The sequence below is a fragment of the Fukomys damarensis genome, unplaced genomic scaffold (genome assembly GCF_012274545.1).
Source record: "Fukomys damarensis isolate Sample0158 unplaced genomic scaffold, DMR_v1.0_HiC HiC_scaffold_4, whole genome shotgun sequence".
Taxonomy (NCBI): domain Eukaryota; kingdom Metazoa; phylum Chordata; class Mammalia; order Rodentia; family Bathyergidae; genus Fukomys; species Fukomys damarensis.
The window spans coordinates 63,849,336-63,862,208 of record NW_022900916.1 but is presented as its reverse complement, the minus strand read 5'-3'; the positions used below and the strand labels follow the sequence as shown (position 1 = coordinate 63,862,208).

The window sequence follows — 12,873 nt, the reverse complement described above, 5'->3', positions numbered from 1 at the left end:
GCATTCAGCAAAGCTGATAGCAAAGAAGGAAATGATGAGTTGATCTTTGACAAAAGAAGTTATCACAAGCAAGTTGACAAATTGCCTTCTGGCTCTAGATGTTTAGAAGAAGATAGTTTGGAATTTCTTCTCCACTTTAGCTTTTAGAAAGTACTCAGAATACAAAATTCATGACAACTCCCCACCCCAAGACCTGAGCTTTTCTTTTTTATTATTGTTTGGTATTACAAGATCTATTAGAAAAAAAATTATTATTTTGTAGGTTCTTAACAGTACAGTTCACTAATCCTTACTTAATTTCTTGCACTTCAAGCTGTCAATCTGTAGATAAAAATTTGAATTGTTAAAAATAACGATAGTGTTGCGCTTTTACTTACTGAATTTGAGAAATCTAAATTATAATTACCCCTTTATGTCAACTCAGTTGAAGTGACTTAGCTTCAGGGGTACAGTAGGAAGAAGAGTGTCAGTTGTCAGTTGCCTTTTTCGTTGTATGTACAAAAACAGGCATTTCACATACTTCAGTGCTTGCCAGCACTTTCTCTGAAAGTTTGTCGTTCTATAGCGTGCATTACAACCAGGTGGGAAGATCTAAATGAACTTTGTATTTGTAATATACTTTTCAAGTTGCCACTTTTCTGCAATTCAAGTGATTTCTGCTGTTTCCCATCTTGCATTCTGTAGCCCACAACCTGTGTTCCAGTAATAATCAGGTATTTATAAACATGTTGAAGAATTTCACAGTATTTTGCATTGTCAGATATTAACATTGTTTTGAATATCTACTTTTGTGTTGCCTTGAGCAAAGCCTTCTAAGATTGTTACCACTGGGTCAAATGATATGAACAAGGTGATAAATGTTTTAATTTATTTAAGAAGTGGAAGAATATATTGGCATTTATTTGATTGACATTTTTATTTCCCCCACAGCTATCAGTAAACTCTTAAATACTGAGTTTTATTTGTCTTTCTACATTTTACAATCCTTCACTCATTATAAGAGTTTGAAAATTGAAGCGGGGCGTGTTGCCACATGCCTGTAATCCCAGCATGCAGGAGGCTGAGGCAGGAGAATCGCTGTGAGTTCGAGACCAGCCTGGGCTACATAGTGAGTTTCAGGTCTGTCTCAACTACATAGTGAGACCCTGTCTCAAAAAACCAAAAAAAATTTTTTTAATTAAATAAATTTATTAGTACATTTTACATATACATCATGATCACGTTCATCACAGGGAATTTGTACCTGTACATGATATATATTGATTCTTCTTTTTTCCCCATTCTGCTCCCTCCCTTGAACCCCTCATTTATAAAAGCTTTGTTTCTATTTTTCCTTCTTTTCTCCTTTTTATCTTTTCCCTTCTGTCCCCCTCTCTATCCCTAGTTCTCCTTCCTTTTTGAACATTTTCTTCCATTTTCACAATATCTGTTATTCGTTTTGGTCTTCATTAACCCTTTCATTGTCTCACACCAGAGAAACAGTGTGATATCTAAACGTGTGTCCGATTGTACGTGTGATCTCACTTAAGAGTATGGTCTCGAGGTGCATCCATTTACCTAAACATGTCTCAGGTTTATCCTGCTTTATGGTAGAGTAGTGCTCCATTGTATGAAGAGAAAGAAAACCTACATCTTCTTCATGCATTCATCAAGCGATGGGCATTGGAGCTGTTTCCAAGATTTAACTATTACAAACTGTGCTGCTATAAACATGGGTGTGCATCTGTCACTGTGGTATGATTCCTTTAATTCTTTCAGGAAGATACCAAGACATAGAATATCTGGACCAAGTGGAACTTCCAGTCTTAGTTTTTTGAGGAATCTTCACACTGATTTCCACAGTGGTTGCACCAGTCTGCGCTCTCACCAACACTGGGAAAGAGTTCCTTTTTCCCCACAGCACCACCAGCATTTGTTTTTTGGTTGATTTCTTGATAATAGCCATTCTATCTTGAGTGAGGAGGAATCTCAGCAATGTTTTAATTTGCATTTCTCTAATGACCAGTGGTATTGAACATTTTTTTCATATATTTATTTGCCATTTCTACTTCATTTGCGGAATATCTATTCATTGTAGATGCCTATTTTTGAATTGGTTCTTTAAATTGGAGGGGGGGATCTGATTTTTTTTTTGTTATGTAAAGGTGCAAGATCCCAATGATGAATGTAACTGTGCTGTATACCTAAAATGTACGAATAAACTCAATAAGAGAAAAAAGAAAAAAGAAGGTGCAGAAATAACTCCAAATACATTCAGCCACCTTATCTTTGACAAAGGGGCCAAACACCTTCACTGGAAGAAAGCCTGTTAAACAGAAAACTGGCTTTTCGCCTGCTGAATACCCAAACCAGACCCATATCTCTCACCATATATCAAGTTAACATTGAAATGGATCATATCTAAATATTAAAACAGAAACTCGAAATCAGCTAAAAGATAAAATAGGTAAAACTCTTGAAGACGTAAATGCAGACAGTCTTTATGAACGAAATCTCTATCACAAGAAATATCACAAAGAATGAACAACTGTATGTCATCTTATTAAAAAGCTTTTTTGCACATCTAAAGAAATCACCGACTGAGTGAAGAGACAACCCTCAGTGTGGGAAAAAAATTTTCCAGCTGTTCTCCAGGCAAAGGTCTAATATCTAGAATAAAGAATGCAAAAAAAAAAAGTAGAATTATTTTTAAAATTTAAAACTTTTTAATTTTTTTAAAAAATAGTATGTGCCTCTAGCTGTTCTCAGAGTAGTTAAATGAATTTTCATATTTAGTATGACCGGCACTCACGCGGAGTTAGTTACTCTTACTGCTTAGAAACAAGCGTGTGACCCTTCTGACCATCTTTGTACCCCAAAGAAGTTGTTTCAGAACAGCCCTTTTATTTCCGTGTCTTCCTTCCCTATTCTTAATGTCCCTTCTCTCCCGATTCTTAATCCCCAGCTTGTAACTCCTCGTGTTCATGTTGCTCTCTCCCTGGAATTGTAGGGTCTTCCGTATTTCTAGAAAGGCAGCTCCAGAAGGTGCTTTCGGGGAGCTCTTCTGGTTCCCTTTCCTTTTCTCTTCCATCTGAGGTTTTATATTCGAAAAATTTCGTGTGGCCCACTTTCACCTTTTATTTATTTTTTTCCAAATTCTTGCTGAAGGTGTATGGTCAGAACATTACATTCCTTACACTCATTAGTTTTTTATTTTTTCGTCAAAAAGAAATAAACTGGATTTGCAATGGCATGAATATCTTTTTAAAGCAGGGATTGGATGTAGAGTGCTTCAGGAGAGTGCATTGTACGTCTTCTTCTAACGCTGGAATAGCGTGTTTCTAGAGACAGCTTTTCAGAAAGTCTGACTTCTTTTTTCTCCTCATTGAGTTTACTGGTACATTTTAGGTATACCGTACAGTTGCATTCATCATTGGGATCTTGTGCCTTTACATGACAGGTCTTGGTTCTCATTTTTTCCCATACCCCTGCCCTCCTTTCACCCCCTCCTTCCTTCCCTATTTGCAAAACATTTATTTCCATTTTTTTTTTGTTTTCCCCTATTTTTTTCTTTTCCCGTATTTCCTTTCCCCTACCCTTCCCACTGCCCCTACACCTTTATCCTCTTTCTTCCTATTTCATGTAGAAAGTCTGACTTCTTTCTTCTAAAAAATTTCCACAAATTTCAAGACTGTGCATTGAATTTAAATTTAAAAAGAGAATTGTTTTACCTGAAATATTTTTAATTAAATAAATGATGTAGGTAAATGTATAGATATGTTTTGATTTAATAATTAGCTCCTGCAGGGCTGGGGATTTCTATCTCCAGTACCAAAAAAAAAAAAAAAAAAAAAAAAAAAAAACAATTAGTTCCTGCAATATTGAAAATGCTTCAGACACAAACTTTTGGGACGTGAATGTCCATAGCTCTTTTATCAGAGAGGGACTTGCAGCGAGCAGTCTTACTGCAGAGGTGCCCAATCTGTCTCCCTATGAAGTCATTAGATGCACACAAGTAGTAATGTTTTTGTTTTAAAGGAAGAAATTTTTCAGGCTGCTGGTTTTACATGATAGGATTTTGTTTGGAAACGCTTCATGTTCCAGTAACCTGCCATGCATTTTTAGATTCAGAAATGACAGCTGAAACCGTTTAGGCAGAACTATGGGATAGCCACATATAGATTTATTATTGCCAAAAGGGAGGAGAATATTTTGTATGATTAAAAAGAAATGAATAATTTAATTAGGAGGAAACTGTAGCATTGTGATTGCTATGAAAGCATTTTTATGTAGCGTAAATTATTTTGTGTATTAACTACCCCTGCCCTACCTCCCTAGGGAATATGTATGTGGTTTACTGGGGGAATTTCAAATCTGTTTCCTATGTGACTTTGTTTTTTATTTAAATTAATATTATTGGTACATTTAATGTATACGGTATAATGACATTTGATTTTGGAAACTTGTAGCTTTACATAATCAACCGTGGTTCTTACTTTTTTCCCCATTTCCCTGCCTTCCCTTCAGCCCTTCCCTCCCTATGTACAAAGACTTTGTTTCCATTATTTTTCATTTTCTCATATTCATTCCATTCCAAACCAAATAAAACTAAAATAATCCAATAAATGTAAAATAAGTCTCTGGAGTAATAAGAAAATATTTGAGAATAGAATATTTTAGTGTGTGATGGAATAGACTGGGAAGGTATATTGTATTACTACCTTGTGATACAATTTGAAGCAAAGTAATTTAGTTGTAGTTATTGCTCTACTTCAGTGGGAAGGGGTATACTTTTACTCTCTCTCTTAACAAATGTCTTGTTTTAGTGGTTAAATATGTGAGGCATTTTAATAAAAATTTAAAAGCACTTGATTGTATACTTACAAAATATGTATGAATGTATGTAGTTATTTAGTGGTCCTGGGGATGGAACCCAAGGCCTTCCTACTGAGGTACATCCCCAGCCTTTTATATTTTATTGTGAGGCAGGGCCAGTAAAGCCTTTAAGTTGCTCTGACTGGGCTCACACCTGTGATCGTTCTGCCTCAGCTTCCTAGACTCCTGGGATTATAGATGTGTGCCACCCCACCTGCCTGATGATTTTATATTTTAGCTACTATCCTGAAAATGGGCCCCTCTGAGAGACACACAAATTCAAACTTACTCAATTAAACATTCTCAATGCCTTTGAGTTTATTTTAAAATATAAGTTGCCTAACATTTCTTTTTATTTTTTCTTGTTAGTGAATGATTCTCATATTTTGGGATGCAGTATTGTGATTTCATTGATTATGATTTGGGAATGAAATAGATCAAGTGTGGGAAAATACGATTTCAAAGTCAATTTAAAGCTCTGCGTGTAGAGGAGAGTGATCCTAACTGGTCATGAATTTGAGGTGTTGATTCTTACAGTAATACGGGCTGACAAAAATGGAGATTATCCCTAGAGGAAAATGGCAGTGATTGCCATAGCAGAATGGAGGCTTGATTTCTATAAGTTGTTTTCAGTTTCCTCTAGCAGTCACAATTGTCCCGTGAATTGTGCACCCGTGATAAACTACAGGTGAAATAGACTAAAAACTACAAGGATAATCCATTCTCCCAAAGTTCATAACCACTTTCCAGGTGTGGTATTAGTCAGAATGCAGGTGTATGTGTTGTGTTTTAGACAGGGGATGGTGCTGCCGAAGGTGACACTAGCTAGAGCTGCAGTGGTCCAGCTGCATGGTATAGAACACCCTACATTTGGACCCTGTAGGTTACCACGGAGAATGGGAGCAATTGCCCCTTCCCTTCAGAAAATTGTAAACTTCTTGATATGTTCTCTTATTATCAAGAGCATTATTTAAAGACTTCTCTAATGGCTCATTCACCTGGATGAGGTTGGAGTATCTAGAATCAAACTTGGACGTGGGCTCACAATGGGCCTCTTAGAGAATCAGAGATCAGTGGGAAAGGAGGGCTGTATATACTTTGCTTCCAATTTAACGTACTAGTATTTTAATCCTATATTTCCACTTAGTTTTTGTTTGGTAAATCACATTTCATTAATTTCACAATAAAAGTATAGCTGCACTTTGCTGTTGAAATGTAAAATAAAATTACATATTAATATTAAGAAAATTAGAATTATGTTTTGCTTATGTAATCTTTGCATATTGTTATGCTTATGTAACAGGTCATCGTTTTGTTTTCTGGGGTTTTAAAAAAGTTTTATAAAAATGACACCAACCTGCAATTTATTGACTCTCGCTATCAAATGAAAGTTAAGGGAAACAATAATAAAGGATGTAGAAGCAATGCTTAACATACTTTCAAAATGAGGGTTTCTGTTCGTCATCTCCAGGGGAAAACTTGTTTTTTGGCTAGAAGTTAAAAAAAATATAGTGTACTATTTTTCCATCTCATATTTTGCAGTGCTAAATAACATCAGGATTAGTTGACAAATGTTGTGGATATCAGACAATACCGCAAAAAAAATGGTAACGGATGCATATGTTTTTGAAGGTGCTTTATATGTTTGATGAGAAAGGCCAAGTTTAAAAGCCAAGGCTCACATTGAGTATATACTCCTAAGTGAAATAAATAAGTCACACATGTGTAAATACCAAATAGTTTTTCTGGTGTGAATAAACTATAATAGTACATAAGATCCTAATGATATAATGGACCATGTGAAATAGGAAGAAAAGGGTTAAAGGTGTAGGGAAAGTGGGAAGGGTAGGGGAAAGGTAATAAGGGAAAAGTAAAAAATATGAGAAAATCAAAAAATGGAAATAAAGTGTTTGTAAATGGGGAGGGGAGGAGGGGGTGAAGGGAGGGCAGGACAAGGGGTTAAAAGTGAGAACCAAGACCTGTGATGTAAAGGTACAAGATCCCAATGATGAATGTAACTGTACTGTATCCCTAAAAATGTACCAATAAACTCAATGAGGAAAAAAAAAATCAAAGTCAAGGCTAATGGAAAAGCTCAATTACTATGAGGAATTTGATCTCTCTTGTATAAGAGGTTTGATTATTTGAAGGGTCAGTCACTGGAACACTTCATTCTGTGACTAAAAGTTTAGCTAAAATAAAGATACATAAATGTGTATATACTGATTAGTGAACCCTCCTTAAGTTGGTGCGTACTTCTTTCAGCTATGGAAAATTGGCAAAAATTTCGTATCAAAGGGGTTGTCTGAGATTCAGATAGCCTTCTTACAGATGGTTTTATGTGGAGATATATTGCTTTTTTCCCCTGACCCGGTCAGATTCAAAGTGGGCAAGAGGTAGATAATAGAAAATATCAAAATGAGTCTTCAGCTCTTACACATCTTTTCACTTGAGGCTCTGTCTGCCAGGTCTCTTCTCTCTCTCTCTCTCTCTCTCTCTCTCTCTCTCTCTCTCTCTCTCTCTCTCTCTCTCTCAGCTATTTTCCACAAATTCCAGGCTTACTCTTGTGTAACATCCTGCTCTTTTGTTTTCTTTTGTTGTTGTTGTTGTTTTGTTTTGTTTTTTGAGACAGGGTCTCACTATGTAGTTGAGACTGACCTGGAAGTCACTCTGTAGCCCAGGCTGGTCTCAGACTCACAGGAGTCCTCCTGTCTCAGCCTTCAAGTGCTGGGATTACAGGCATGTGTCACCACACCCGGCAGTCCCACCTTTCAAAATCTTGCCACTATATACTGGGGATCAACCAGCCTTTCAGCATGTCAGGTTTTGGAGGACACACTCACACTGTATCCAAACCATAGCAGGTGGTGGGATTGGGTGTGCTTTGTTTTTGCCATTTTGTTTGCTGTGTGTGAAGCACTGAGCAAATTAGATGTCATTCTTGCCTTCATGGGTCTTATTAGATGATGGCAGTGTTTTAAGTGCTAACTCTAGATATTTTGTTATAGATTAAAAGCTGTCATCTCATGTACTATTTTATTTGTTTAAAAAGTTCTTCTCTATTTGAAAGAATGGGGAAGTAAACAACACAGAGTTACAAAATGGGAGTTTGGGACCCCAGATTCACTCCTGAATTTGTTAAATGTGTGAAATAAAAATATTAGTTAGGAAAAACTTGATGGAAGCCACGGTAATTATTTTTAAAATGAGCTGTTCTATATATAAAACACTTTCTGCATCTCCTTCTTCTCTGTGTATAACACTTTGCCTGGACCACAGAGTCAATAATTTCCAAATCAAACATAACTTCTACCTTCATGGAGTTTGACTTTGATCTGGAAATTAAACACCTTGGGTGTGGACCTAGACAGTGGCAGTTTTATCTCAGAATGTATCTACTGACATTTCTTCTGTTTTATTTGACTTTGTCCAAGAAACACTAGAGGGAACCTAATGTGATCCAAAGATTTCAGAAAGGCTTTTGGATGAAGTTATTTCTAAGTAAGACACGAATAGAAGGTGAAAAAAGTTAGTCAACTGGAGGACAAAACTAAATGAAACCTTTTGCAGTTCTCTTCTTAAAATAGTACACACATACTCTGCTCTGGTCACTGACATGTCTGTTGTTTTCCTGTGAGCATCTCCTCTATGCAGTGTTCTTGTTGTCTAGCCTGCTGCGCCGGACTCAGGAGGTACAGGAGAAAGGGATGAAGGCTGAACTGTGCCTGTACCCTCATAAGTTACCCTTTCTCTTGAGCTAAAACTTCAGTAACAGAATTTGATTGTTATATCAGCTATAGCAAGATTCTTGAATATATTCTAAATTTTTAATTCCCTAGTAATCTAAACCTAATAATGGGGCATAAATGCTCATGTTTCTAGCCTCTACAGAATGATTAAAAAGTTTCACTCTTAAAATTCTATAGTAACTTCCTGTAAGAGAGGGAAAATTTGAATAGTGACACTACATGTTTTTGTCAAGAATTGGTGTAATTTCCAGTGTAATCCGAAAAACAATTAAGAAAAAAAAACATTGTCTAGGAACAGTGGTGCATGCCTGTAATCTCTGCCACTTAGAAGTTTGAGGCAGGAGGATCTCAGTATAAGGCCAGCCTGGGCGACTTAGACTCTCTCAAAATACTGTGGAAAGGGCTGTGGATAGTACGTGGGGCTCTTCTTTTTGACATATAGCGAAATAACTTTTTTTTTCTTTTTTTCCACTACCGGGTATTGAACTCAGGACATTGCCCTTGCACTTGAGCGGCAGGCAGCAACACTACAGAGCTAAATCCCTAGCCCCTGGATGCCTTTTCTTACCTTATAATTTCAAAAAGATTTTGTCTGTAAAATCTGCTCACTCCAGTATTTTCAGAGTTCTGGCAAAATAAAAATTATTGTTGTGAATATAGATGTAACATTTAAATAAGTCAATTCATCAATTTAACTGTTATAAAAGATTTTGAGTATTTTACCATAAAATACATAACAACTTGCATTTACACTTGGAAAATATGTGATAATTAAAGTAATTGGGTTAGTTGGATTTTGTATGTTAATGTAGAGGGACATGTATTCACTGTGAAAAAGGTTAGTTAACATATTGTGGACACATATTACTTTTATACATAGACATGTTTAACATAAAACCTAGAGGAAAAGATGATTCAGCTGTGGTTAAACGTAGGGATGTGAGAGCATGCAACTTCATCCACTAAAAAATCCACCTACTTGTCTTAGGTTTCCTTTGTTCAGAAGGTAATGGTGACTTTGAAGTCATTAGGAAATATTGATTTATCATGTTATAGCCCAAGGGATATTAATGCCTTCTCTTTTTTTTCCTTCTAGCACACTGATTTATGTCAGTACATGGACAAGCACCCAGGGGGGCTCCATCCAGCTAATGTGAAGGTAGGAAAAGGAATTTTGAAGCGCAGACTTAGCATCTTTATGTGCCTTTTCTGAGCCTAATATCTCTACTGTACCTTACATTTTTAAACAAATTCTACATAAAGTAAAATAATATGCAAGTACATCATCATCTGTACCTCAGTTTCAATGGTGGAAATTATTTTAATAGTAAATATGTTTAATGGGATTTTTTTTGTTGTTTGCATCTTACCTTATTTGTAGTTGATGGAGAAACATTTGCCAATAATGAGTGGGTTCTACTGAACCCTGTTTTAACCCTGTGCTTAGGAGAGAAGAGCATAGCACTCTAAGCTTAGAACCCCACAGTGTAGTACCAGTTGATTTCAACGTGAAATGCTGATATAACCCAAAACAGCTTTAGTGGGTTCATCAGGGTTGATTTTGCTTTTTTTTCAATTGTTTTCCCCTGGTACTTGGGATTGAACTCAGGTCCTCACGTATGATAGGCAAGTGCTTACCACTGATCTCCAGCTTCTTAATTTTTCATTTGTATGTATATGCAAGAAACAGTTGCACTTTCTACTGCTCTTTTTCATTTTTTTTTTTTACTAGAAATTTAATGAGTGCGTCTCAAAAGAACTAAGTTTTACTAATATTTAACCTAATGATCATTTGGGGAAAATTTTCAGAACTTGAAGCTTAAAACAGGAAATTTCTTAGTGTATATTAGGGAATTTAAAGATATCGGAGGTGTATCAGAAGACTTACTGATATGCATTTTGTAATCCAAATGGCTACATTTCATGATCCTGAGAACCAGTTAAGTATCTTGGATGCATTTGAAGTAAAATTATTTGTTTCCATTTTCTCTCATTACCTATATAAACCACTCTTTGAAACATGGAGTAGTTTTTATTTTGTACTTCCCCTTTGCCTGGATAGGCATGTGTGTAGTTTCCTTGATAGAAATATGTTTTATAAGTTCCTTTCTTCACTTAAAATGTATCATGGGTAGCCTTTAAAATCAATACTGTACATGACTATGTAGCTCAGTCTTTCTAATAACTGTACGTAACTTCTAGTATGACTAAACCAGAATTTTTGACAGTTCCTTATTCATAGATTTTTGGATTCTTTCCAGAATATTTTTATTATAAATGATTATAGAGTCAATATTAGTATAAAGCCACCATACTCTTACTTCTTTTGGATTTGTACTTAATGGATTATGACAGAGGTGAGGTATCTATATTAGTAAGACTTTTCCTCTACCCTTACTGAAATCAGTCACTTTAATTTTTGCGTTCTGAAAAGAATGGGATGTCTTTCATGTTGTCATTTGACTACTGAGGCTATTAAGCACGTCTTCGTAATTCTCACCACTTGTCATTCTGCTTTTCTAAATTGCCTGGTTCTTATACATTGCCCACTGTCCTATTGGTTTTTTTTATTTTTTCAAATAAATTGTAGGTGCTTTGTTTTTTTCTCATTGAGCTTATTGGTACGTGTTAGGTGTACAGCACAGTGGCATTCATCATTGGGATCTTGTACCTTTACATGACAGGTCTTGGTTCTCATTTTTTCCTCTTAATTATAAGTGCTTTTAAATATTTGTAACATTACGAATGAAAGTTTTTATGATTACCGGTTTATGTTATACAATTTAAAAATATACAAACTTGGACCAAATTTTTAAAAGTAAATAATTGAATTGATATGATACCTAATAGTCTGTTGATTTTACATATTTCTCCTTTTTGTTGTTTTTAATAAAATATTTTCTTTGTTCAGCTTAATTTAAGAATTTATATTTATTTTTTGTAAAAATATATTTCTGTTAACAGATTAATTTGGTCCGTGTTAAAGTCTCACTCTAAACATTAGTATCAAAGCGTGAAAATAATTTTGATCTTTTTGTTGTTAAAAAACCTCAGATTCTCTCTTGTGTACATTCATGTACGGGTATTCTTTTTAGGGTTCACAGTCAGCAGTACAATATTGCCAGTCCTGTTTTTCACTCTTGGCCTGGGGTACTCTGGAAAGCCCAGCTGGTAAGGCCTTTAGCTTTGCAGAGGCCAGAGGTCCCCAAGCTATGGTAGAAATCAGCAAGTATGTCAAGTTGCCCTTGACATCTCAACTTAAAATCACTGATTGGATAGAGATTAAAGAACCAGCTCTGTCTTTTCAAAGACATGACCTTGCTGGGTTTTATTTATTGTCAGTGTTCAGTTTTGTCATCAACCCTATGTTTATCAAGTGTTAGTGGAGAAATTTGTCTGGGAAACAAAGAAAGCAAGCCCATTCTACAAAGCACTGCTGTATTCCCTGTCCTCAGGCCTGTGATATTGGTGACTTTTGGTGCACTTTTACTGTTTGTTCTGTGTCTTCCATGACATGTTTTTTCTTATCTTTGAATGGTTACAGGGAAATCAAGTCTAGGTTGCTGTTTTTCAGTGACCAGGCTGTACTCCTTAAAACTGTGTTTCAGCAGCTCATAGACAAGTTTCAGATACTTTCCTTGACCTCATAGGCGTTCATCATACTTTAGATACTGAATGTCTGTTAGCTTTTCCGAGCCCAGGGTACACTGTTGCAGTAAACAAGGTTTAACACGGAGAGTTGTTACCTTCAGAACATGATGAGAAACTTCCCGGTGAATGAGATGTGTAATCAGCATAAAAATCTTGCTAAAGGAATTAGATGTGACACCTGCAATGAACCTTGGTTGTATACAGGAGGGGTTATTCCACCCCCGAGTTGCCTAACCTGGTCACAGATTGGTGTCCCGTTTACCACTACGCCTGTCTCTATAGCTATGTGTCTATGGATGTAAATTATTAAAAATGTATCTATATCTCACTATCTCTCTCTATCTATATATTTTCTCCCAAGAATATGTGATGCAGTTTACCTTATGGTGTATCTTTTTCTGAAAGGGAGCAACATGCAGTGATATACAGGTGTCTTTTTTCTCCTGCCTAGTGAAATCTTTATCTCAGTGAGGATTTTCCAGCATCTTCTGGAGTACCTCATTCTTGGAATGTTTAAAAGTACAAAAAAATCATCACCTAAAAGGTCTTCAAACTGATTTCTACAGCAGAGTCACCTAGGAAGAGTGTGTGTGTGTGTGTGTGTGTGTGTGTGTGTGTG

At 35.9% G+C, this 12,873-nt stretch overlaps 1 protein-coding gene across 4 annotated transcripts in view; it reads left to right on the top strand.

The window, feature by feature from the left end:
• The window catches only part of Cdk14 (cyclin dependent kinase 14), a 556,731-nt gene that overhangs the window by 252,271 nt on the left and 291,587 nt on the right, over nucleotides 1-12,873 (top strand). For all 4 annotated transcript variants that reach the window (XM_010609534.1, XM_033758509.1, XM_033758507.1 and 1 more), the window contains exon 6: nucleotides 9,700-9,762. In XM_010609534.1, coding sequence (XP_010607836.1) covers nucleotides 9,700-9,762 — 63 coding nt within the window. The remainder of the gene's footprint in view (nucleotides 1-9,699; nucleotides 9,763-12,873) is intronic.